The sequence below is a fragment of the Egretta garzetta genome, unplaced genomic scaffold (assembly GCF_000687185.1).
Source record: "Egretta garzetta isolate BGI_Z169 unplaced genomic scaffold, ASM68718v1 scaffold235, whole genome shotgun sequence".
NCBI classification, from domain to species: Eukaryota; Metazoa; Chordata; class Aves; order Pelecaniformes; family Ardeidae; genus Egretta; species Egretta garzetta.
Genome location: NW_009259792.1, coordinates 323695 through 351527, shown reverse-complemented (window position 1 = coordinate 351527; position 27833 = coordinate 323695). Strand labels below are relative to the sequence as shown.

The 27833-nt window shown below is 43.5% G+C and overlaps 1 protein-coding gene across 2 annotated transcripts in view; it reads right to left on the bottom strand.

Moving 5' to 3' along the window:
• The window catches only part of PTCHD4 (patched domain containing 4), a 91296-nt gene that overhangs the window by 47293 nt on the left and 16170 nt on the right, over positions 1-27833 (bottom strand). For both annotated transcript variants that reach the window (XM_035895119.1, XM_009639606.1), the window contains exon 2: positions 19601-20081. In XM_035895119.1, coding sequence (XP_035751012.1) covers positions 19601-20081 — 481 coding nt within the window. The remainder of the gene's footprint in view (positions 1-19600; positions 20082-27833) is intronic.

Below are 27833 nucleotides of genomic sequence, written 5' to 3'. Positions count from 1 at the left end.
ACGAACCTGGTCTTCTCCTACAGCAGGAGGGGTTTCGCCCTCCCGGTCCCCCTCATGCCATCCATCGACTTGGGAGGGGTGAGGAGAGAGGTTGCCAGTGAAGACTGAGGCAAAAAAGTTGTTGAGTACCTCAGCCTTCTCCTCATCTGCTGTTACCAGCCTGCCGGTCTCGCTTATCAGCGGGGGTACACTCTCTTTAACCTTCCTTTTCCGGCTGATATACCTGTAGAATCCCTTTTTATTATTCTTTGCATCCCTAGCCAAGTTAAGCTCCAGCTGCGCCTTCGCCTCCCTGACCCCATTCCTACACAACCGGACCACTTCCCTATACTCTTCCCAGGATGCCTGTCCCTGCTTCCACTGCCTGTGCAGTTCCCTCTTCCTCCTTAGCTTGACCAGCATCTCCTGTCTCAACCACGCTGGTCTCTTCCCTTCTTTGCTTGATTTCTTACACCTAGGGATCGATAGCTCCTGCGCTCTGTGGACCACTTCCTTAAAGATCTGCCAGCTCTGTTCTGCTCCCCTGTCCCTGAGGGCCGTTTCCCAGGGAGTCCTACTGACTATCTCCTTGAGGAGCTGGAAGTTGGCTTTTCTAAAATTCAGGGTCCTGACTATACTCTTTGTCCTTCCCATTTCCCTCAGGAGCGTGAGCTCTACCAGCGCGTGATCACTGCAGCCCAGGCTGCCTCCGATCTGGACATCTCCGACGAGCTCGCTTGCATTGGTGACCACCAGGTCCAGTATCGCATCCCCTCGGGTAGGGGTGTCTATTACCTGGCTTAAGAAGTTGTCCTCAATGCATTCGAGAAACCTGCTGGATGGCCTACATCTTGCCGTGTTGGTTTTCCAGCAGATGTCGGGGTGGTTGAAGTCCCCCAGCAGGACGAGGGCCTGCGAGCGCGAAGCCTCCCGGAGTTGGAGGAAGAATGCTTCGTCAGTCAGCTCCTCTTGATCTGGCGGCCTGTAGTAGACACCAACCACCAGGTTCCCTTTGTTGCCTCTCTCTCTGATTCTTACCCATAAGCTTTCGACCTGCTCGTGGCTATTCTTCAGGGACAGCTCTTCACACTGTAATGATTTCTTGATGTAAAGGGCAACGCCCCCGCCCCTCCTTCCTCGCCTGTCCCTTCTGAACAGCCTGTAGCCATCAATAGCTACATTCCAGTCATGGGATTCATCCCACCAGGTTTCTGTAATGGCAACCAGGTCGTAGCTTTCTAGCAGCATGATTGCTTCCAACTCCTCTTGTTTGTTTCCCATGCTGCGTGCGTTTGTATAGAGGCATCTCATCTGAGCTGTCGGCCTCATCACCTTCATAGCAGTACACTCCTTGTTTCCTTTGAGGTGTTTCATGGGCTTTTCCTTGTTGGCTCCTATTACCTCAGGAGCCTCCGGCTCACCTCCGCCAGACTTCAACCTTGCTGCAGCACCCCTGGCACACTGCTGGGCAACAGGTTGAGGGCTCATACTAGCCCCCAGTCCCTCTAACCCTTGCATATCAACCCCTGGCCTGTCGCTGGCAAGCCCGATAGGTTCCCCTTCCCCCTTCACATCTAGTTTAAAGCCCTGTCAATGAGCCCTGCAAGCTCCTGGGCAAAGACCCTCTTCCCCCTTTGAGAAAGCTGGCTCCCATTTGATGCCAGCATTCCCGGTGCCGTGTAGACCATCCCGTGGTCAACGAACCCAAAGTTGTGGCGGCGACACCAGTCGCGAAGCCACGTGTTAATAGACTGAGTTCTCCTGTACTGCCCAGTGTCTCTTCCCACAACTGGAAGGAGCGAGGAGAAGATGACCTGCGCTCCAGATCCCTTCACTAACCGCCCCAAGGCTTTGAATTCTTTTTTCATCACCCTCGGGCTACTTACTGCAACTTCATCTGCACCCACGTGGAAGAGCAGTAAGGGATAGTAGTCCGAGGGTCGGACCAGGTTAGGAAGCTTCCTAGTGACATCTCTAATCTGGGCTCCTGGGAGGCAGCAGACCTCCCTATGAGCAGGGTCCGCCCGGCATATCGGTCCTTCTGTTCCCCTCAAATGGGAATCTCCTATTACTATCACCCTCCTCTTCTTCCTTGTGGATGCAGTAGTGATGCGACGGGGGGGTTTTTCTGATCTTTGTGCCTCCCGTGATGTGGATAGGTCAACACCTACCCCATCCACTGCCTTCTCTTCCACCTCTAGAGCCTCATACCTGTTACTCAGAGGCACCTGGGGAGAAGCGGTGGGTGCAGAAAGGGTTCTCCTCCTGCCCCGACTACAGACCACTTTCCATTCACTGCTCTCCATCGAGGCCCTTCCTTCATCCTGATGACTGGGGGAATATATGAAGCAAACAGCTACACAACAATGCAAATATGAAGCAAATATGAAGCAAATATGAAGCAAACAGCTACACAACAGTGGTGCAATGCACCTCCACCTCTGCAGCAATACCCTCCTTAGACAAATAACCTGTGGTCTGATTCCAACCGAGTTCAATTGCATCTGTCACAAATAAATGCTTCATAGCAAGAGAAAATATTTCAATCACAAGTATCACATTAGAAAGTAGTTCAGGTGCTTGTTCTTCTCTCTTTTTACATGGTGATGGCAAGCCCTGGACACCTTCCTAAGCAGACATTTAGCCTCCTCCATGGTTACTCCCACCTGTGTTTTGTAGAAGTTGTGTGGCATAGTCCAAAATCAGACCATGCAAGGAAGACGTGAGGGTCACATTAAATTTCTAAAGCCAGGTCTGCTTTGTGACATTGGTCAAATCTTTCTCTTTTCCCTTTTCTCAGTCTCCTGAATGAGTTTGTGTTGCAGGGTCCTCAGGGCCTGGAATGGATCTCACACAACAAGGCCATGGTATGAGCACAGAAATAATAAAAGCAGATGCCAACAGCACATCTGTTGCAAGCTATCCCAGACAAATTAATTTCTGAGGCAATTCCATTGACTTCGATAGACTCATCCTGTGAATTCAGCCATGACAATGAGAAGCCAGGGAGAAAAGGGCATGATTTCTGCCATTTCCACACTGATTTATGGAGAAGAGTTTTGGGAAGGGGGAAGATTGATGGAAGGTGAAGTAGAGAAGCCCCTTCTCTGACACACCACATACATATTTTGTCTCACTACAAAGCCGACAATATTTTTTTTTCCTAATGGAAAAATACAAACAAATCTTTATCAAGCATTTGGAAGCACCTGGTACAAGGATCTCTCCTATTTCATGATGCTTCTGTTTCTCTGCACATACCAGGACCAAACCAGCAAGTCCTTCCTGACACAGGCATTGTGGGGATCTTCAGAGCTTCTTCCAGTCAATGGAGGTCTTTACTGTAGGCACTTGACTGCCTGTGATTAGATAAGATGGGAGTCTGAGAGACAAATAAAACCTTAGAGCTGGACTCTCCCTGAAGGAGCATGAACAGGCCCCACTTAGGCAACTAGCAACACAACTACTGCAGCCCACGGCAGATTTTCACCCATGGAAATCCAAAGTAAAGTGCAGATGAACAGTGTAGCCTAGCTCATTTTCCCAAAGCATTTTCTGAAGAGCAATGAGGTAATTTCAAAAGATTTAGGAAAAGGTGCCAGGATGCTGAGAGCCAAGTACTTGCTAGTTAGTCATGTCCTTCACTGCTCTTCAGCATGGTCCTACTCCAGCCCCCACGAGAAGCTATGTTTTTCCAGATCCAAGGAGCTGGTGTGGGGACCCCCTGCAAACCAGCACATGGGAGAGCAGGCAGTACATGTTGCAGGGTTGCTGGGATGGGCCTGGAAGCAAATTCCCCTTCCAGCTTTACTTGCTGCTTGGATCCTCTGCCACCCTTCATGCAGATAAGCTGAGACCTTAGTTGTCACTTGGAAGATTATTGTGTTTGACTATTAAAAGAACAGAATTAGCAAATACGAAGAGGCAACTATGGATTATAGTTTGACAATGTCACCTCAGCTGGGGATTATCGGCGCATGCAGCATGCAGCTGGCACAGGGGGATTTACAAGGATGCTGCCTCTAAGAAGAAGACATAGTGAGGAAACATTGTTATCCTGTATTTTTTAGGAACCAAAAAAGAGATTTGACAAGCAGTTAGAGGCGGCTCATGGTCACATATCATATGCTTGATGCAAATAGCAATCAAATGTATAACTGGAAACACAGAAATAAGAAAGACCACAGTTTGATGCTGAAGAGCCAAGGGCATATAAGGCTGTGGGAAGAAAGGATGAAGGAAGAACATCTGATAAACTACATGGACCACAGGAAGCCTGGAGTATAGGAAGCAAAAACAGCGTGGAAGAAAAATGAATGTGTGGATGAATCTGTGGAAGCAGGGAAGCGATATGGCAATATCCTAAGGACACAGTCAGCAGCAAGTAAAACTGCCAAAATAGGGATAAAAAGGAAAAATCAGTATAACTGCTTTATTTCCTTTTCCTTTAAAAATTGCTCCCTTCTGCTAGTAATTCTAAACATAGATTGCGTAAAGCAGCAGTTTCTGATTTCCAGCAAGTGCTAGGTTCCCAAATGGTTTGGATATTGCCTTAATCTGTTATACTGGAAATTCGTTACCCAGCAGTGATCGGAGGAATGCAAGCTACCAGAAGCAAGCCATAAAGAGAGAGCTGAGATGAAAGAAAACTTTAAGTAGTGTATTTCTGCCCCGTCTTACAATCTGAGACACTGCGTATGGGCTTTACGCTGTTGTGAAATCCAGGTTGTGATTATGGCAGAACCAGTGAGTGCGTTAAGAAGCAAGTGCTACAACTTGGATGAAGAAGAGCTTGAATTTCAGCTCTTACTGAGACTTCTTCCTTCACTGCGTTTCATAAAATCAAAATACTCGGCCTTCCCATCTACCGTACCAGTGTGAAGGGAATGATGGCTGCAACCAGCTTCACTGGATTGCTGCCAGTTGGTATTGGAATGTCCTGGTTTAACCCCGGCTGGCAATGAAGCCCCACCCAGCCGCTTGCTCACTCCTCCCACAATGGGATGGGGCAGAGAATCAGAAGAGTAGAAGTGGATTGAGATAAAGACATTTTAATAGGGAAAGCAGAAGCCACGCACGCAAGCAAAGCAAAGCAAAGCAAGGAATTCATTCACCACTTCCCATGGGCAGGCGGGTGCTCAGCCATCCCCAGGAAAGCAGGGCTCCATCACGCGTAACAGCTACTTGGGAAGACAAATGCCATCACTCCAAATGTCCCCCCCTTCCTTCCTCTTCCCTCAGTTTATATGCTGAGCAGGACGTCATACGGTATGGAATAGCCCTTTGGTCAGTTGAGGTCGGCTGTCCTGGCTGTGCCCCCTCCCAGCTTCTTGTGCCCCTGGCAGAGCTGAGAGCTGAGAAGTCCTTGGCCAGTCTAAGCACGACCCAGCAACAACTAAACCATCAGTGTGTTATCAACATTCTTCTAGTACTAAATCCAAAACACAGCACCATACCAGCTACTAGGAAGAAAATTAACTCTGTCCCAGCCGCAACCAGGACATAGAAAGACATGAAAAGGGTTGTCGAAGGACTGAAGACGTGAAGAACTAATCATGATGCTGATCTTAAGAGACAGAATACAGCGATTGCTAACCAGTGAAACTAGCTTTCATGTTTAGGCAAGAGAAAGATAAGAGTTAAAGAGGAATACCATTAACAAGGTACCAGATAAGGGAGCCAGGCGAAATTAATCTCTGTGCTGAGAGGCAACACATTTCACTGGCTTTGTGGGGCTCCGCACCAGCCACAAGGTAGAACTGAATGGGTTTGTGGAAGAGTGATGCTGTTAAGACTAATATGTAGCTGGGAGTAATATGAAAATAGAAACTAACAGAAGAGCTGCAGTATGTCTTGTTTAGGGAAAATCCTTGTGATGCAACATCTCACGCAATCCTACTGTTATATGAGTTCGAGATAAATGTGATCAAAAGCCAGTGAGCCATACGAACAATAATGGCTTTCCAGTATTTTTCACATGCTTTGCATTTATATGAGTAAAAAGACATGTAGGCCTGCAGGAGTTCACCAGATGAGTCACAGCTGCTCTGAAGAGCTTAAAACCTAGAAATGTTCTAGAATAAATGAAGCAAAACAGTTTAGAAAACTGTGCGTATTGGATGGGTCAGTGGAGCTTGGGCACTTCTCAAAATGTACTAAGAAGAAAGTTTTGGAAGTGATTTTGTATTTCTAGTATGTTGGTTGTAACAGGACAGTCTTACAAAATACCGTTAAATAACAGAGTGGGTTTTCTTATTGAAGGCTTGCAAAATGAAATATATGTAACATAGAGATATGAACATAAGATTGTTCTGTAGGAATATTTGTAGCAGTCTGGTGAGTAAAGACAATTATCTGGAGTTCCCTAAAAATGGGCATAAAATAGGAATAGCAGGATAAAACAGAGAAGACAAGAATTTAGGATGAGCAAAAGCAAAGCCAGTTTGTTACACGGATGGAAGACAAAATTTCTGTTCTTCCATAGCAGAAAATTCATAGGTTTTAAGACTAGGGAAAACTATTATGATCACATGCCAAAACGCTGTAACCTGTCATTTCTGTGTCAAAATCACAGTTTTTGAGGTATAACCTGTACATGAAAAATGCAGTCTTGGTCTGAAAGTTTCTAGTCATACAGAGTCCATCAAGCCCTGAAAAATTGTGCCAGTGGTTAATTGCTGTCGATGTAAAAGAATTGCACTTCGTTCTGGTGTGAAGTGGTTTAACTGCAGCTTCCAGAGACTGGATCTCGTTAGGTCATCTCCACCTACCCTATACTGCCTGCTGTTGAAAACAACTTGAACACTGCATTCCTCCCAGTGAAGGACCCTAGTTTTGCAGTCTATTTTTGAAACATAGTTTAGGAAGGGCTCAACAGTGCCATGGAGATACTGCATACGTGATACACGTCTACATTCTATCAGGCGAACCCTACTCAAAATGACAGTTAGCATCTTCCTAAAGCCATTCATCTGACTGGTTTCACCTTCCTAGCCTTCCCCTAACATACATTTGCAATTTCATCCTCCCATGCTAACAGCAGCAGCACACTAGGAATTCATATCTGGTGCATTATCTACAGGGATCTCATTGTTTTTGCTTTCGGGGTTGCAATTCTTCATCTTGCAAATGTGAATACATTCTTTGTTTCTAGATGCATAATCTAGCACTTAACTGTGATGAAGCACATGTTGACAAAATGAGCCTGCCTGATGATGTGCTTGGGCTGCACTTTCACTATTTTTATCTGCCAAACCTTGCATTATCTGAGAATTTTACTACTATTGATTTCTTTTTCACTCCAGAGCATGGGGAAAGGTGTTGAATAGCATAGAAGAAATTCTTTCTGGCCTGGTTATTTATGTCTTTCCAGAAGGAAGATTGTGCATTTACAAATAATTATTTCATTATTACATTTAGTATATTCTACAGTGAATTAACATAGTACAAATGCATGCATGTATCAAAATGTTGTGCAGGAGTAAATCAAATTACCACTATCTGAATATACTACACCAACATGGCTTCTTTTCTAGTGTACACTTGGAGAATAATTAAAAAAAATCAGGTTTATCTAATAGGACTTACTCTCCATAATATCATGGGAATTAATATTGCATCATTAAAAAGCCATTTTATGGGATAATATTTACTGGGTTTTTTTCACATAAATATTTGATCTAAAGTGTAAAAACAACTGTTCCCATTATATTTAATATTAAGGTTTTAGAAGGTAAAGTTGTTGGAAACTTTTTACTTAAATCTTTTATCTACTAAACTGTGTTCTTTTCTTTCCAGCATGTTTACAATTCATAAAGCAAAAGGAAGGTCTGGATGGCTTCCTTTCTTCATTTCCTTTCACCCTGATATTTTTCTTCCCCTTTTTCTTTATTTCCCTTTTTCCTAGAGGAAAAAATGAGTGAGAAAGGAGGTTTTAGAGTGGAAAGTAAAGAACTTGAAAATTATGAAAACTAGAAATGGTTATCACTTCTTTTTTTCCAGGAAATAAAAGGTTCTTACACTTGGACCAATGAAATAATTTTCTTTTCAAAGGAATTCATGAAAAATTACTCTCTAACTTTTCTAACTTTTGGTGAAACTGGAATTGAAAACTTGAAGGTACTTGAATGCATCCAGAGGAGGGCATCAAAGTTGGTGAAAGGGCTGGAAGGCATGTCCTGTGAGGAGCAGCTAAGGACCTTGGGCTTCTCTAGTTTGGAGAAAAGGAGGCTGAGGGGCAACCTCATTGCTCTTTACAGCTTCCTGAGGAAAGGAAGTGGAGAGGGAGGTGCTGAGCTCTTCTCCCTGGTACCCAGCAATAGGATGCCTGGGAATGGTTCAAAGCTGCACCAGGGGAGGTTCAGACTTGGCATTAGGAAGCATTTCTTTACCGAGAGGGTGCTCAGACACTTGAACAGGCTTCCCAGAGAGGTGGTCGATGCCCCAAGCCTGCCTGTGTTTAAGAGGCTTTTGAGCAATGCCCTCAATAACATGTTTTAACTTTTGGTCTGCCCTGATGTGGTTGGCTCAGTGGATCAGTGACCCAGTTACACACACTGTTAGGGAAAAGTCATGGAAGAACCTGATCTGCAGGTGAAAAAAAATTCTCTATTTTTCAACAATTTTGTGATGCTTTCACTTTTCCTTACTAATGTCACTTCAAACAATCCCTTCTAAGAGTTAAAAACCTTGCAATGTGTTCCAGTAAAAGACACGAAACAGGACATTTGTGTCACTGACTAAAGTAAAGGTATTCCCATCTTTTAACATAAACATTGAATAAACTCCAAGCAAAAATTGTCAATAGCTACAACAACAAGTCCCATAAGGAATGCATTGTTTGATGTGTGTTTTGCAATAGTGTCAAGTCCTAGGGAAGTGGTACGCAAGCCTGACAGGGTTGGGTAAAAGAGGTCACAAAAAACAAGCAAAGGTCGTGTGGAGCACTGGCAATATTCTTGCAATTCAAAAGCTGACAAAATATCTTTTCCAGCTTATGAACAAAACTCCCAAGTGGATGAGTTTTAATGATTTCATTGGGGTGAAAGCTGAATCATGGCTGTTTACCGCATATACAGTTTTTACTTTTTCTTTTATACTATATGTAAGGAAAATGGATTGACTTTTTTTGCCTTGTTTTGCCCAGTGTTCTTTGTTTGTGTATGCATTTGGATTTGTTTGTCTGTCCTTGACCACCAATTGCTTTCATATCTTCTGACCAATTTAAAAAATTGCGGCAGAGCAGAAGATATTTCAATCATAATATATTTCTGCTCTTGTTTTTTGGAAATACCCAGTAAAGAGATTCTATTACTTTCCCCTCAGGGAAAGAATAAGTATATTAGAGGTCAAAATCCACGTAAGAGAGATCTTTTGAGACTTGCTTCATTAGCTGCATTGTTCAGAGCTTGACTTCAAATAACCTAAGAAAGAGGTAGAACATCTGTATCTATGATTAGTAAAGCCTTCCCTCCCTCAATATCCTACCAAGGTTATTCATTCAGAAGCAGGCTAACTGCATGATAAAGTTCTTACTGTTTCTTGGCTCGGATGGGACAGATGTTGAAAGCCCACATAAGGGATTACAAAAGGCGTTGGGCTGTACTTTTGCAGAGAGCCGAGGACGAGGTTAGTCCAGCAGCTCTCACTCCTAAAAGTGGTGCCTTGAAGGTGACTGGTAGTGTGATGGGAGGGATACTTGCACTGTTTTTTTTGCCTAATACATTCAGCCCCTCTACAGCCCAAACAGCACACTTTCTGCTAATGCTTTCAGTAGTGCAGTTAGCATATCTCCTGGGGGGTCATCTTCTCTTTCAGCTGCTCCCATGAGAAGATTGTACATTAGAAAGGGTTTGGTGTTGCTCTTTGCACTGTTTCTTTTTGCTGTGGTATCTACTCTAAGCACAAACAGCCTTTTTGTTCCCAGGGCTCTCAGTCTCGTTTCAGGAGGTTGAAATTGCCTTAACCGAAAACTTTGTGCTAAACCGTCTTAAGTTGCTGTAGAAGGACAAAAGATTTCACTGCGCCGCGCTTGGTATGCAGAACACCTCTCTGCCTTCAGCTTCTGCAACTGCATCCTCCCTGGAGGATGATAACTTCTCAACAGTAATAGTAAAAATATCAACTAGAAACTTAAAGAAACACAGAAAATTTCACCTGCTAGGGTCTCACCAGGTGTGCCGTAACCTGCTGGTTGGTCCTCCTTATAAAGCAATGCAAGTGCTCCCTCTAGTAGACTATACCTGCAGTTTCTGAATTTATATAAAGTTTGCAAAATGGTACAGTACTAATTGGTTTTGAGGCTATGCTAGCAAAATAGTTTTCTTCATATGCAGGATATCAACAGCAGTGAAGTCCATAACACTAGGAAAATGTACAGCATCTAAAATTTCTGTGGCAGATTTGCATTTGAATATGGGTTGGGATGTATAGGTTGGGCAGGTATAAATGTCATATCGCTGCAAAGAAATGCTTTTTTTTCCTTGGACTTTAAAAGTAGAGTATGAGCAAAAAATTCCCTACTGCTGAAATATTATGGATTACTGCAGGAAAATGCAATGACAACTGCCAAAACATGGTTACATATTCTCAGGGAACGCAGAATGATTTTAGAGGCTGCTGAGCCACATAATGCAGCCACTGCATTCACCAGTGAAAATCAGGCACATCTGGGTAAAAACCAGCAGCTGCTTGACAGAGCACCACCTGCACGGTGCTTTCAGCCAGGTGGTGCTCACCAACATTGTGTCTAACCTGCACGGCAGGGGGAATTTGAAGATAGAAATTCAATTATCCACACTGAAATTCTTTACAATGAGGATGGTGAAAAACTGGAACAGGTTGTCCAGAGAGGTAGTGGAGGCTCCATCCCTGGAAACGTTCAAGACCAGGTTGGATGGGGCTCTGAGCATCCTGATCTGGTTAAAGGTGTCCCTGCTCCCTGCAGGGGGTTGGACTAGGTGACCTCTAGAGTTCCCTTCCAACCCAAAACATTCTGTGATTCTATGAGACTATGAAATTCGGCCAAGACACTGAGGACAGTATACCCACTCTTGCAGAACAAAAATTAGAGAGCATTTTTAGTGATCCAAAGCTGCAGAGGCCTGAGGTTTTCATCTCATTCAGCTGGTGGTACCACTTGCAGCCCTGTGCCTACGTCTATTGCTGGTGCAGCTCTCACTATCACCTTGAGCATCCAAAACAGCACCCTCATCTTGCAGTCAGACAACGGTGGATGAAACATGACTTGTTTCACAACATCTAGCAGGACTAACACATGGAAAATCACAGCCACAACACCTGAGTATACCTTTGCCTGAAGGCCAGTAACACAGGCGCGTGCCAATGGCATGGAAGATACTTGTTGAATGACGTAGGCTGCTGCTGTCATTTGTCACCACTCATGGAGCAATGAACCTGAAGCCAGTGTGGCTTCAGCATGCTGTGTGTTACTGCAGGCAGTTATCCCACCAGAGAGGAGAAGTCACTTCATGGGAAAGAAATGGAGTGAAAAAAAGGATTGGAAATGAAAGGATAAAACTGAATTATTAAAACCTCAACTGGCTAGTGGTTGCACAAAGGAGGACATACAAATGATAAAATATCGAGTAAGGTCTCCTTAGTTGGTTTTGCATTTGCAATAGACTTTTTAAGCTTTTAATTCTATGCAAAGTTTTTGACAGTGTAGATGAATATAGTAGATAAATATTGATTTAGAACATTTGGCAAGCAGTCTATTGAGTTCTGTATCCTGCTCCTAACTCTTCAGGGGAAAATTATGCGACTGAAAGAGGGCAGCTATGGGAAAATTCCTTCACAAGTGAAATTTCTTATTGCCCATTTTGGAACTGGGCTTTTGAATATGGTCATAATTTTTCATATTTCTTCCTTACTATTATGTTTTAGTCTTGCAATAGTATTCAAAGTAATGAACATGGTTTATCTAGCTGTGTATAAATCCAACCCTTTCTGCATCAGGCTGAATTTTGAGCCACAACCATATCTCACAACAGTGAGTTCCAGGGGCTATTTGCACATAAAATATAGTCCAGGAGAAAGTAAATGCATTTGCTGCCTTTCATTTTTGCTTAAAAAATGGAAGCACAACTTTGGATTTCCCTACGGAGGAACAAGGTACCTAAGATGAGCAGAGAGCGTGCTTGACAGAGCATGGGACCATGCACTCTGTGCTTCTGTGCAGAAAAGAAAGGACAATGCAAGGCTGCATTTTCCCTCCACGCACCAAAGAGCACAGGTCATATCCTCCGCCTACCCTACATCTGCTCCTTACTGCAGATCCACCAGTGCTCCAGCAGAGATCAGAAGCCACCATCAATCTTCCTGTATGGATGGAGTTCACAGGAAAGTGTGAACTGCAGTAAAATATCTGGGGGAAAAAAGATCTGGTAGGAAATTATACCCAGCTGAAGCATGCACAGCCCTATACATAAAATACCCTAAAAGTATTTGCAAATACATAGATACTGTGAAAAATTACACTCCACGGTCAGGCCAGACAGACTCTGAAGTTATAGGCATAAGCTGCAGCAATGAAAATATTAAGAAATACCTTTATAAACATATGGCTGTTTAAGCACTGGAACAAGCTGTCGAGGCAGGTTATAGAATTGCTAGCAATGGCGCTCTTCAAGGCTGGATTTGACATTGCCCTATTAGGGATGATATACGTAGAGCTAAATCATTTCTGCCATGATGCAGCTCCTTTCCAGCCCAAATGAGCCAAATGTAAATGTGATGTGCATCGATACATACTAAGTACAAGGAACGAAACTCCTGCTAAATGAGATCAACACGCAGAAAAGGTGCATCCAATAAAGAACCTTAAATAACCCAGTCATAGGAATGAGTTTTGCCAGAAAAGGGTAGAAAAATGAAAGCAAGAGGTGTTTGGAGAAATGCATGAGGCATCTGAAAAGGAAACATCCTTTACTACCTGAACACAATTTATGTATTGATTAAGAGTACTAAACCTACATTTTTAAGTGGAAAAGAAAACCATCCCTTTTAGCCTTTGACTTTTTAGCTCAGAACATACTCTTTTCTCTTATGAAACCACTTTTTTCAAAGGATTGTAGAAATGCTTGTGGCAAATTAGAAGCAGCTGAAATGACAGCTACCAGTCTGTTAGCTACAGATGGAGAGCTGAGGAAGCTGTTTTAATAATAATAATTATAAAAGACAACTGTATTTGGAGATTTCACTTTGGACAAATGGATTGAGTTCCCACAAGAGTCAGAAGGAGGGAGAATTTAGCTGGCTGTTCTCAAGCAACAAACCCAGCCAATGTCTTTTGTGTTTGCACTGTCGTTATGGAGGATCTGGTGGTGATGGTCTGTGCTTGGGCAATGGTCCAAGGATGAATGCTTCAAGCTGAGCGGAGCCTCAGAATCACTGACCAGCAGACCTGCAGACCCACCTCCTGGGACAGAGCAACTGGCCTAAGGGATGATGACGTTTGAGTTGATAAGAGACCTTCTTGTATGTCTCTACAGGAAAAGAAGAGCTAGAATTCAATCTGTAAGGGATTCAGGTCAGTGTATGCATATATGCTGCATATGCATGCATGTATATATCTATTAGAGCTCAAGTAACCTTAAGCTGAGCTGTTAAGGTGTTAACCATAACCTTAGGTGTTAAAGTCTAAGCAGTCACCCTAGCTTTTTCAGAGATGGATAGGCCTTCCAGAGATTAACGCAGCTCATCCCAAATATGTACTAAGTGATGGTCCAAATGACTTTGGCATTGCCTATATTGACTGCAAAGGAAATTGAGATTGTGTCATTTCATTTAAGGGAGGAACATCTGGGACACCTCAGATTAGGTGCTACCAACCCGATTGTTAGGATTGAGGTTGGCTGTGCTTGTTATAGCATCCCTTTCTGCTGGGTGTGAGAAGGCTCAGAGGAGATATCGTCATCTCGCCCATGTTTGAGGACAGAAGAACAGCACCAGTCCTGCTGCCTCTCCCTAACCATGACAGCTCCAGGACATAGCTGCAGGGCCAGACTGTATGGTGCAAGTGCAACAGACTATCCCAGACAGGCTTTCATCTTCTACTCTAAATCCATGAAAGAATGTTCTAGGGAGGCTATCCTTTCCTACAGAAATGAAAAAAAGAAAAACAAAAAAACCCACTGCAACGGGGAATAAACTTGTTAGGAAGTATATCAGGTTATGGGGAAATGAGCCTTACAAATGCGGAGAATGTCTAAGCCCATTGTTAGGAACTATTTCGAAGTCCTTAATGATCTGCTGGGTAGGTGAGGACATGAACTGCCTTAACATCTAAAATGTCAGATTCTCTGTATTTCTAAGGCATGGAGTGGTGAGGTTTTTTTGTCAGTAGGTCACTTTGCTGTACAGGGTCATTCTCTTGCTCCTCATAAAGATAGGAGACGATCATATACCATGAGATTCATATGGGATTTGCTTTACACCTGCATCAAAAGGACAAAACCAAAGTCAGAGTCACTCTTGAAATATTTCTAAGTTGCAGCTGTAATCAGAAAGTCCATTGCTTGAAGCAAAGGTTACAAATGCTGTCATACTTCATGTACAGGTAAACTAGAGGTAGTATGCACTTTATCACTCGTATTTGTCTTCCGAGGTTTAAAAAAAAAATTCCTCATCTGCACTAGGACTTTTTTCTGTAATTTCCAACAGCTCTACCACTAATTGTAATACTGTGACATCTCAAATTTACTTAAAGGTGACCACCAGCCATTATTTTACCAACTGACATCCCAAAGAAGTTAGATGGCTTCTGTCTGAAATGCTAATAACTGCCTGGAGTCTTGTCTGCTTTTGCCTTGCTTCCTCCTTCCATTTGAATAATTCAGAGGAAGAAATACCTGGGAATTTTACCAGAAAATCTGCAGTGCAAGTGCAATCTTTGTCATCCATCTTGCGCTCTTACACTGTGGTTACTGCTGGAAATAGGTAGCCTATTGCTTCCTAAAGTTTCGTATCTCTTTACTACATTAACAGCGTTGTTATTGGTAGTAGCAGTAATAATACTGTAATGTGTTGTAGGGCATCCACTGAGCTTGGTATTCTCTAAAGTCTCAATGAGAAATAGCCATTACCATGCAGATCTTACAGTCTTCATGGTCTGGACTTAAAAAGGGCAGGAAATATTTCTTACATCCACTGTGAATCCAGCCTTCTGAGAAACACATACACTTTATAATACAAGAACCATAATAACACTCTAATTACACTGTAGTTACTTTTTTAATCTAAGATTTCCACTAATCTATATAGCAAGGTACTTCATGGACTGGCCAAAAATAAATACAGTGTAAAATGACATAATTAATATACCTGCATTTAAAAATATACAGTCAGATCCTCAGCTGAGTTAAATCATTATCTCTCTGATGATATCAGTCTGGTTCCTGTGCATTAAAAAGCAAATCATGGGAGCAATAATATCTCAATTATGTAGTTAACCTTCTGGCTATATTAATTAGTGATGATTAGGCATGGGAAACCATAATTATGTCACGTACATAACATCCCTTTGAAATTACATTGTGAATCCAAACACAAAAGGCAGATGCGAACATCTAACCAGGTTCATTTCTGACATCTAGAACAAACCTGAACCTCACTGATTTGAGTCCTGTCTCCTATCTGAAACACATCCAATGATAGCTCTGTGGGTTTCAAGCTCGCAGAAGAAACTGCAGTTTCTATTTGTCCCAGAGAGAAATAAAAGGTAGAACTGTCCCGTATTCTGATTTTACATGGTGCTTACTAAAACCCAAGTTAAAAAATAAAATAAAATAAAATAAAATAAAATAAAATAAAATAAAATAAAATAAAGAGACAAACAAAATATCTAGGTCCAGTTCAGTTCTTAAAGGAGGAAGCCATGAAACTAAAGAAGCTGCTTTTCTCTAACGCACTACATTTAGCCGTTTGTCTGGGGTATGAAAGGCTAAAACTCAACCTCTCGCTCCTGTTTGCAGGAGATCCTGGCAGCCAGCGTGTTACCTGCACAGGACCTATCTGAAGAGTTGCTCCTCACTGACTGCAAAGCCACAATGGTAGACACTGTACTGGGGAAACTGGTTTTCCCAAGGCAGCTGTCTGAGAAGACCGTGGTATTGGGAAGAGGCAGTCAGGGCAAGCAGGATTTTCCACCGCTGTCCTCATGCCTAACTTAAGACTGAACTTTCTCACCTTCAAGGGTGAAGAGAAAAGCCAGTCTGAGCTAAATCTCTTCCCCCAGTATATCAGAGAGATGCTTTATCCCAGAAGACCATTCCCTCACAGCAGGACTACAGTAAATAATTAATATGCGGGTCATTCAATCCAAATTTAGAAAAATATTAAACATTTCATTTTTATATAGGCTTCTATCACCTATTGAAACCCACAGAAGCTCTACATTGGAATAGGAATTATGGACCTAAACATTCGTACAAGTCCGGGGTTACTCCTATCATTCAGACAGCAGCATCCTGCCAAAGGACAAGCGCAGAAGAACATCACAGAATTTCCATTAAAGTTAATCCTTTGAAAAGTGAATGCCAGAAGAATCTGCATATTTTTGATGAAACAAATATACTTTAAATGGACATTTTGCAAATGTCAGGGTGCAATATTCCAAAGTTAGGAGCTGCCAGAATTAAGGTTGCCTGTGTATCCTGCATAGCATTGCACTTGCAGGCACTTTTATTGCCTGTTTTTTGCTTTTCTTTTTTGAGTCTGAGTAACGTGACTTTGAAAGGCTCACTTGCAAATCTGGCATTTGTAATTCTGGGAAACCGCAGTTTGCACACTTTTTCATTTATAACCACTCAGTTATTATTTGTTGTATTGTTTGCTTTCTGCTGTGCTAGCAGCAAGGGACACTGGTTCATATTGACCCACAGAATTAACAGCCTTGGGGTCCTCAGTGGACCTTCTCTAAGGTGTCAGGACACTTCACATAAACCAGGTTCAGTAGAAAAACCTGCCCTGTGAGGATCCCAGGTCAGTGAGGCCTTGGACATATCATGGACAGAGCAAGGTGTCATTAGCTGGCATCATCAGTTAAGGGACTAAAGGCACATGGCGTTCTGCAGGATGTAACCCAGTATGACTTTGGTAAGACATTCTTCCAGACTTTTAGTTGACCAAACTGTAAAACTGTTGCCTAATATTTACCAGCAGCAGTTCCCAGGCATTGCAAGCTGTTCTCTAACAGTATTTCCAATTCACTCTGAGATTCCTGAATGAAATTTCTGTAGAAGGATTACTTAAATGCTTCCTTTTTCACCCTGATGTTCATTCAATATAATGTTATAGAAGCTATCCTTGCAAATATCTTACTTGAGGGGATGTTGTTTTTTCTTTTCTTTTGTTCTTGGCAGTGGCTGTGACAAGAATGACAGCACAAAACACAACAGAAAGTTATAAACATTACTTTCCCTGAGACAGCAAACAAACTCCCGGAATACCACCATCCTAGGTGGGTTACTGAGCCACTCTGCTTTCAGAAACTCCCACCCTTGCCTCATCCTGGGGCTTCAGGGTGTGTATAAACTGCGTGCAATGCTACTGTCATTTAAACTGATGCTTCTGGCCTCTATGGATGCTGATGCTTTTGAGGTCAGCCCAAAGATGAGCTTCACCTACAGGCAATGTTTGGGGCTCCTTGGGAGTGACAAATTTGGGACCTGTCAAGCAAAGATGGGTCACTCTTCTCTACAGCTGTCTAAAAAGGGACACCAGCAGAGGAACAACCAATTTAGGGGGGGTGTTTTCCATCACTTCAGTGTTTTCTTGCTTTTCCTTCACCTTGCTGCACAAGCAAGGTGGTGCCATTGGGCCCCACTTTTTATAATGCACCTTCTGACACCCCGCAAAAAGGTTGCCGTAATCTGACAACAAGCATGAGCCCTCCCTTCCCCACTGTCATCCTTTTGTCCACCCTGCCATGCAGATTTCTTTTTCCTAAGCCCACATCCCTTGTTCAGGTCAGGATCCATCCCTGTCACAACCTGGCACATTCTTTGCTCCTCCTGCTGGCCTCTTCCCATCTCAGAACTTTTTTTTCCCAGCAAATCCTCTTACACTGCAGAGCTGTGCACAGCAGCTGTAAAGTTGGCACAGGTCAGACCATGCCAGGGGCCATTGTCATGATTTAACAGTGCACATGATTGAATTAGAGGCTTTGGAATGGCTTTGTTTAACAGTATTAATGAGGCTGAACCAATCATGCAATTCCTTGGGGTCTTTTGCCTCACTCTTCCCTTTCCCTTCTGGAATCTCAATCATCCACTCTATGCCACTCCTTCCCACCATGGCCAGCTGCTCCAGAGATGCTGGGTGCAGGACTGAGAGGCCATGGCTTGGGCCCCTTGGTTAGGGACATAGATGCATGGGCAGGAGACAGCAAAGTTGGAGGCAGAGAGTTGGGGGATGCATGCATCTACAGGACTTCTCTTCAGTGGAAGAGCACGAAAATGTAGCTTGGAGGGAGTTGAGTTTTTCTAAGAAAAATATACGACCTTTCTCCAAACCTTAATTCTACCTTGTGGCTTTGCATGTTAAGTTATCTCTGACCACAACAGATGACGGGGCTTGAGCACTACAAGCATGAATGGAATTTAAGAAATTAACTGTAAAGATGCAGAGTTCTGTCCACAGGTAAGATTCCCTGCCATCAAAAAGCCAACATGAAGGTTTTTGGGTCTGGGCTGCCACTGCTGAGATTTTGCATAAAAAGTCATCGCTGAGGTTCAGACTCATGATACGGCGAAACTCTGACAAACTTGGATGTGATTGCACCGAACAACGCTGCCTCAGCAAGCCGCTTGGGCACGTTTCCCTCTCTCTTTCCCAATGTACCTCCCCAGCAAACTCATTAACCACACAGATGTGCTAGAAATGCTTGGAACAGAAATGAGAACAGAAGGAACAATTCTGCTAAAAGAGCTAGGGTTTACATTTGTTCTTTTCTGCACCTTCCCCTGCCCAGGTGCGACACAAAGGAAATCTCTGCATCTGATCCAGGACTTCACAAACTGAGAGATTATGCGCTACAGATACTGACAGGCCCCTTTGCTCACAGCCTGGCAAACACCACAACAGTAATCTCCTCTCTGAGATAAAGTCCATCAATCTTATTCTTACACCAACCTGTTCCCCTCTGCCCCTCAGACAGAGCTGGAAGAGCAGCCTTCCTCGGGAAGGATGCTAAAAGCTTTCCTTCCTCGGCACCCTCTTATTTTAACTTACTCTTTCGGTTGGCCTCCCATCAAAGTCAGGTCAACACATATCCATTTTCTGTGCTGAGCTGACTACTTTTCAATAACAATTTCTCCTTCGTTTTGTAACAGAGATCAATAAACCTGCCCTGCTCCCATATTGGCTGAGATTCCAGCAACGTCATTTGCTCTTTATTGTTGCTACTGCGTTGTTTCGTTTCCCTTTTTCTTTTTTCTTCTTTTTTTTTTTTTTTTTTTGGCAAGGCACAGATCAATTTAACAAGATGAAAACGACTTAGACTTTCACTCAAGGTAAAATCTGCACTTTATAACCCAGGATGTAATTTACAATCCTGTCATTAAGCTCTGTTAATCCTATTATTATGAAGATAAATAATTACCCATAGCGAAGAAAGGGATTCCCAACAGAGTAGAATTATATTTTCCATCAGTAATGAAAAATATCCCTGCCGCAGTGACACTGGAAATACAGATAGTGAGTACTCCCAAGAGTCCCAGGAAAGGTTTGCTACGCAGGCAGTCCTTCATGGAGCTCGAGAGGGTAGCAGTCAGGAGAATCAGCATCAGGCTCACCAAAATCTTGCCCCTGGCCAAGAGACTGGTCTGGTGGAAGTCCTTCCAGAGGCTAAAGGACGCTAGTGAGTAGAGCTGCAGATCTTGGTGATCCAGCTGCATCTTGTGCATCAGTTTACAGAATTCACTCTCCCACTTCTCCCCAATGAGGTCCTGGGTGACAGAGCCATACGTTTGGAGGTAGTAAGTGATTTGGATGGCTCTGGCTGATTTGACTCTCTGGTCCTTGCTGTTTGGTACTTCCATGACCCCTCCAAGCTGGTGGCCAATAAAACTGCTCCTTCCATCCTGGGAGGGAAAGTAAAAAAGATGAGCATGTGGTTATCCTGGGTAAGATGCGATACAGCGATACCGTTTGACTCTACCTTCCTTGAGCAGACATGCCAAGAGCTCGACTCAAAGGCCACTGCAGTCAACAGCAGTCGTGCCATTCACTTCAGTGGGCTTTGGGCTGCATCCCTAGTCCCTGCCACAACTCTATTCCTTACTTATTATATACTCATTTGCAATTCCGTGCTGCAGTTCAGGGACTGCTCAGATACTCAGCGCGGTCCCAGGTGTTCAGAGACTGAAACGTAGCATGCAAGCTCCTCACCCTGCGGGAGCGGATCGTCTTCCCACATTTTAACTGTGACAGACAACAACAAATCTCCAGTTACTGGAGTATGAAATGTTTGAGATGAAGATCAGTTTCTGGAAGATTTGTGATTTCCTGACACTTTGGAAATGCTTTTTAAAAAGTTGGCATGTACATAAAATGAGGCCTGGTTCCTCAATACACAGATGTAAATGTAGGCAGATCCAGTTTAATAGCTACTCTGGCTCTAGAACAATATAATGAAAATCAGTCTTTTTGAATTGTTTATTTGAAGTTTCATGGATTTATATCAGTGGCACAGAGATAAGAATCTACCTTAGACCTTGATTTAGCCAGGGTTTGGTTTTTTGTATTTCAAGAATATAAAACTTACTCTCGTTTCACTTATTTCAGTATATGCTAGGACATAAAAACTCCATGACAATCAGTAAAGGACACATCAGGTGCATTTCAGGATCAGCCTCCATCTCTTTACAAGACCAGACTACTTTTTTGTGAGTTATCTGGTCCCATTTAGATTTTTTTTTTTTCTTTTTTTGTAAGAAAGGTTTTGTAAGAAAGGTCCTTGCTTTTTAGCCATTGGTTATTCTAGTTCTCTAGAATAACTGTGATGTGCCCCTTTCAAGACAGGACAAGCTTGCATGGATTTAGATCAAACCCACTTGTAAACTGAGAAAGAAGACTCAGTAGACTGGATAAAAATGTCCTAGCACAAGTAATCTCTTTGATCAAAAACTCTAAACCCAGGGATTAAATGTCTGTCGCACACCAAAAAACATTTTGCTTTTTTTTTGTGTGTACATGGGATTAAAAATTTTCAGATTTCTGTCCTCTGGTATTTAAGAAAAACATAAAGATATCAAGCCAGTTAATATATAAAACATTTTGCAGCAGCAAGTTCATGTGAGATAATACTCTTTGCCTGGACGCGCTATGGAAATGTGCTGACTGTCAGCCTGAATTTGGGAGATGCTCTGCCCTAGGCACACACACGGAACCAATCATCTACAAAAGGGCCAGAAGCATTTTGGGGGAGATGCTTTTAACGTGTATTACATCCAACATTAACCATTTCTAGAAACACCTGTGCTGCACACAGGTCATTGTCGGAAATTGCCAGACCTGCTCGCCGTAATGAGTCCCATACTAAGGAAAAATCAATGAAGCAAGGTACCAGGCTTTACGAAACATAGGTGTCTTCTGGGATGTCTGCTCATAGAGCAAATAAATATCAGAAATCGAGAAACAGTGCTGCCAATGTTTTAGATACTCACCTTGCCTTGTCTCTGGTATGTAAAGGAGGTAATCCTCCCACTGAGAAATTTCTGCCTATGCCTGCTTTCATGGCAGGAGCTCGCCCTGTTTTCAACGTTTGTCTGCCACAGCCCGGGGAACGTGACAAAGTGCGTTTCAGAAGTTCATTTTTTCCCTATTCCCAGTTGTTATTTCCCATTGAAATAATGCCTTCTGGCAAGGTATCCTGGCACAAGCTGACATGAAAGGTGATTTGCAGTCTAATGCCAGCTTCTCAAATCACCTGAAGCCTCATTGCAAATGTCATATAAGCAGAGACAGCTAGCACAGAGGGGCAGCTGGTGCTGTTTGGACTCCAAAAAATCCTCATCTCTGGCATTTCATGTTAGAAGCCTGGTTAGATTCATTATTTCTTTTTTTTTTTCCTAAGGAGGGGTTACACCTAAGACTCACGCGCTCACTCATTTCCAAGCTGGTAATTAAGGTTTGAGCAATGCAGTCCCTGCTCACATCAGATGCAACTTTGCAGTTAAAAATCCCCTTTGGCACTGCTTTGAAATTTTAGGAAGAAATATCATATTTCCTCAGTATATATGCAGTGTTGACATTCAAACATTTTCAGCCACCGCAGGATACTTCAGCAGCACAGCTCCAAACTCAGACAACGGACTGTAATTCAGATTTCATTGATTCACTATGCAGCATGCACGGCAAGGTTATGGGAAACTTAGCGATGACCATCTGCCTTCCTCTGCGAAAGGTGCACTGAACGACGGCAACATTTCAAAAGAGGCAACGGAGCAGGCACAAATAAATCATGTTCTGCTATATCTCCCATGGAACAGAAGATAACGGCTATTTGTTACACTGATGTACAATAGGGCACCCAGCTCATATGTCAGCAAAACAGAGAGTGAGCTTTCAGATGGAATCGAGGAAATCACAGATGCTGAATTACTTTGAGGTCGTTTTGTCCGTCCCCTTTCTTTCCAAAGGCAAATTGCTTCCTATCTACACAAGGGCTTTGCCTTTGCTGCTTTTATAGCATGCAAACACGAACCTGCCACCATGGCATTTGGGAAAATAGGGGCCTTTTCTAATACAGCTCACATGCTGGCTTTGCCAAATGCTCCAAGTGAGATAAAGGTCCTGTTGTGCTAGGCAGGGCCGACACAGCAATGGTTACAATGCCTCAGCAAGGAAGACAGAAGATGGGAAAAAAATATTGCCTTTCATCCCATTTGACAGATGGAGACTGAAGTGTGGGGGGAATGAAGACCCAGCTGCCAACGGGACTTTCAGCATCTCCTAGAGGCCTCCAACCTAACTACCTGTTAGTGTCTCATGGGCACTTCAGGGGAGTTATTCACCATCCCAAGTTCTCTGTTGTCCTCCAGGACCACCTTGGTGAAAGAAGATGATGTGAATGGCTACGCTCCTGGGCTAAGCTCTAAGGTTTGGGAAACAAAATGAGGCCACAGCGACTTATATAGATGTGACCTGAAGACCAGGCAGGTTGTGAACAAGATCCCTCATTCTGCTTAGTTCCTCCATGAAAAAAAAGCACTTTCTGCTGTTAATTAGCACGTCCTTCCCGGTATATGACTACATGATGCTATTTTTAATTTCACAACAATAGTTTCATGTTTCAGACTACAGTTTCCTTGCACATTTTACCTACATGTGTTGCTACTCTAATCTTATATGCAGAAAAGCAAACTCAAAAAATAGAGTAATAATAATACTTATTGGTTGTACACCGTTTTAGACCCATGTGTCTCCAGAGGATCTACAACACAAGATGATTACTGTCTTTAGCAAGGTCACTAGCACAGCTGGAGCCTGAATTTCAGATTCCCAGGCTGTGTCTATGTGCCTTTCTCTTTTTTTTTTTTTTTAATGTCTAGTGAAAACTTCACAGTGTCTGTTCTCCTAGAGGATAAAAAGGACCATCGTCAATTCTGATGGCAGCTAATTTTCTCCAGATCTGAGCATCTTTAAAAATGGCATGAAATATAGATCACTTGCTGGGGCATGTGATATTTGATCTTAAACAGGGGCCAAGCAAAAATCCTTGCTTTGATGGATACTATTAAATTGCGTTTTGTGTTCTCCCTTCTCTTTTTCTAGATGCCCCAAAGCCATTTGGTAAATTTAGACTCTGAAAGGGAGGAGGACAAGAATTAAGGACTCTCAGAGGAGTGAGAGATGACAGATGTCAACAGCATCATACACCTTTTCTATTAGGATGATGGATTTTGCCACCTGTGTTTATGCAGACTTGGCCTTGCACATGATTGAAAATCCAAACTCCTTGTCCGTTCAGCAGTAAAAATCATGAATGGTGCAGATGGATGCAGAATAAACCCCTACCGTATTTCAGGCTAGGAACTTGCCTGTAAAGGATGCTTGGACCCCTAATATCCTAAAAAGTTGTGTAAATGGCCTGGGGATGTTTGGCTCGCTCCAGAGCTGAGTGCAGGACCTCTCAGGTTAAACAAAACCAGCTGCTCCCACTGAGCTAAATATCTTCTGCTGGTGCTAATGCAGGCATAGATCCTCTCTGCACGCAGCCCAGAGGGACACTAGCAATCATCCCTTACTGCTGAATTACCTGGGACCTTTTTTGTTTCCTTAATACTTTCAGCACAGCTGCTGCAGCCTGAGTCCCATCTCGGGGGCTCCGTGTGGTCGCTGCCCGCTGCCACACCAGCCCTGGGCAGATTGCCTTCTCCTCCCCACGTTGAGTGGCACCAGCCTCCACTGAATTCCTTTCCATGGGAGAAACAGAGGGATTGAGGTGGTTTTGAGATGGCATGGCTCCTGCCTTCCCAGCCCCCTGCTCAGTGGAGGCTGGTGAGAGGTTTAAAAGTCATTTCAGATCCCTGTCAAGGAGGAGAGGAGCCCTCATACCCTCCTGCCAGATCACTCTCATTCAAATACTTTCGCAGAAAGTTTGCCAGCAAATTTATCTCTATTTTTATTTTTCTTTAACTGCTACCTCTCATCAGCCGGAGCGATGGATAATTATCAAGCTACATTCTAGAAATGTTAGGATAAAGCATGCAATCCTAGTTAAACTTCATTTTATCTTCAGAGCTTAAAAACTGTTCAACAGAGGGCAAGTAGGAATGTCTGCCGAAATATATTGTGTGATAAACATCCTAATGAGATCGATGCAGGTGTTTCTCCCCGTGATAAGGACATTCCTACTCTACCAAACATAGGTCATAGAAGATACTACGCTACAATCCACAGAGGTTAGGATGAAGTCAGTTGCTTTAGTTCACCTAAAGTTTTCAAAGTAGCATACAATAAAAAAAAAACTTTTCTTTGAGACATTATTTAAGGTTTAACATATTTGGTTGCTCCTACCTCCCTCTAGCTCACCGTAAAACTCCGGAGGGTGTTTTTTTCTCCCCAACCAAACCGATTTCTCTGGCCCTGGCCCTGGTATAGCTATCCACGGTGGCCTTATACCAGTCGATCCCTATTACACAGCCCCCAGTTACCAACAACTCCTGAAGCATCCCTTCCAAATGGTCGCATGTAACGCTGGTAACACAGAGCAAAAAATCAGGCTGCGTCGAGCCCTTAAATCCCCCAGGATGAAGGATGATGGTAAAAATAATCACCGCAGACCAGCAGTTTCCCCTGCCCATCCATGAATGGGTTCCTGTCTGAAGAAAGCCTGCCTGGACAATGTCCTGTGCAACCTGCTCTAGGTGACCCTGCTTTAGCAGGGGGGTTGGACTGGATGATCTCCCGAGGTCCCTTCCAACCCCTGCCATTCTGGGATTCTGTGATTCTGTGAATGGCTGTGGACAAACTATGGAAGCGGGAAGTGTGCTTTGGGGAGGTGGGGGTGGGGTGTGTTTTGTGGCAAGAAAGCGGTCAATGATGCAAAAGAAGTGGAGTTTGTTGTGACTGTGTAATAAAAGTGGGGCTATGGAGTGGGGTGCCCTAAAGAGACTGAAGGTGTGAAAAGGAGGGAGGCAGGAAGGAGAAAACACAGGGTGAGGAGTAACGAAGCAGCAGTTGTTGTTGCACCCTGACCACCCAGAAAGAGGGCAGGAGAAGGCAGGTGGGAGCAAAGCTGCTGTCACCTCCTCCTGCAAACAGCAGAGCTGTGTCTCCTGTGCCCTGTGCCGCCGTGTCAGTGGCAGCCGACGAGCACAGCCCTGTACTGCAGTCCCTGCTTCAGCTCTCGCCACCTTCCCGTCCCCCTCCAGCCTCCTGCCTTCCCATCTCCCCACAGGGACCTCAGGCCACTCAGTAGTATCGAGCAGAACAGCAAGAACTCGGGGCTGGGTTTAGCTACCCTAAACTGATCCCCCACCCCAACAGAAGAATAGGAAATTTCAAGCATTTCCACCCCAAAAGTCACAGTTCAAGCTGGGTAGCCCATGTGTTATTTCTTCCTGCCGGCATCTATCTGCTCCTGCGTCTGGTTTGCAAGCTCTGCACGGCCGTACTGTGCTGCCCCAGACCTGTGTGTAGGGACCCGTACAGCGCAGGAGGATTCGGACCCCAACCCCAGCTCTGGGGGTCTCCCCGATGGCCCCTAACAGGTCAACATGCAAAGGCTGAGCAGTGGAAAAAGGGGGAGAGGGGGGCATGAATAACTCCAGTTGTGTCTCTGGTCTGGAAAGAAGCAGGGACTTGGTTTACTGGTCAGTGGCTTCCTCTCACCACGCACAGGACTGTGTCCCGATTACTGGAGATTTTTGGCTGCATTCCCCCACCTGCACCATTTGCAGGCCAGCTCCGGAGCACGGCAGGTGGATTCAGCTAACCAGGAGCTTTGCCCCAAGATGTGAATTTCCTCAAAAACTGTTTTTCTACCCCAGGACTTCCATGCTTCTTCACATCACCAAGCAGGACAGCGTTCATACTTTTCATATATTCAAATCCTACTTTATGACAGACTTTGGCGAGGAGGTGCCACATGGCTTTAGGAAGGGAAATCCAAGCTCCTGCATTGCATGGTACAGTTGTCGTCCTCCACCTATGCTAACTGGGACAACATCTAGGCTTCTGCTGGATGCTAAGCCATGAAGAATACCCAGATCCAATTAAAAAAAAGCTGAGTTTGTCTCCCTAGCACAGTTAGTGTTCATCCCAAAGGATTTTGTTTGTGCCAAGGAGAAACGTAGGAATTAATCACTAAGGAGACAGCAGTACCTCAAGGGACATGTACAAAACACCAATATTTGGGCATATACAGTTAAACACTCACACTCACGGATGCGGGCATGTGTGTGAAGAACACTTTTACCATCTCTCATATTTGGCAAACTCAAGGAATCTATAGCAAGAATACTTCATATTAAAGAATACTTTATCATTTCATCCACAGCTCAAAAAGAATGTTGAAAATGTTCAAATGAAAGGAATAAAATTACAAAGAGAGTGAGAAGACAAGAAATGCTTTTTCAGTGCAGGGCAGTGGTCCATCTAGCCCAATTTTCAGCCTCTGTGCATTTCTAAAGCATGCCACACCAAAATAGCATCTTCCATATCATGGCTGGAAGATGCCTTTGGGAGTCTCATAGTTACTGTGGATTTTCCAGCTCTTTAATAAACAAAAAAGTGAAATGAACTGCTGGGAAGGGGTAGGAAGAATACAAATGTTCATTTTTTGAGCAAAGAAATCCTTCTCCCAGTGCAGGGATTTGAATGAAATTGGCAATAAAAAGTAAGACAGACCAATGAATTAAAGCTATCTTGTGCCCCAGTGAAATCCAAGAGAATTTTGCTATCTGAAGAGGGTCATTGCTTTTTCCAAATGTGAGTAAATAGGACAATATTCCACCAGAATGCTTTCTGTCTCTTGTGAAGGTCTAATCTCAAAGCTTTCTTGAAGTCCATGGAGTTATCGGCTATACAAGTACCTAATTCCTAAAGTAAAAAAAAAAAAAAAGACAGATGGCAGAAAACACTAAAAATTAAGAAAACCTCCTTTCTTGTCATCTTTCCATATCAACAAAAGCAAAAAGGCACAAAACTGTTTACAAAACTTCACCACACACTTCATAAGCCCAAGAAGAAGGGTTATGGGGGGACAAGAGTGGGATCCAATAATTGTCCCTGAAAGGAGACCCTAAAAAGGGGTTGCACATTTTCACTGACGGGTTTGTAGGCCCTCTTGCTTTGGTTGCATCCCACTGTGTACTTCTTCTAACTGT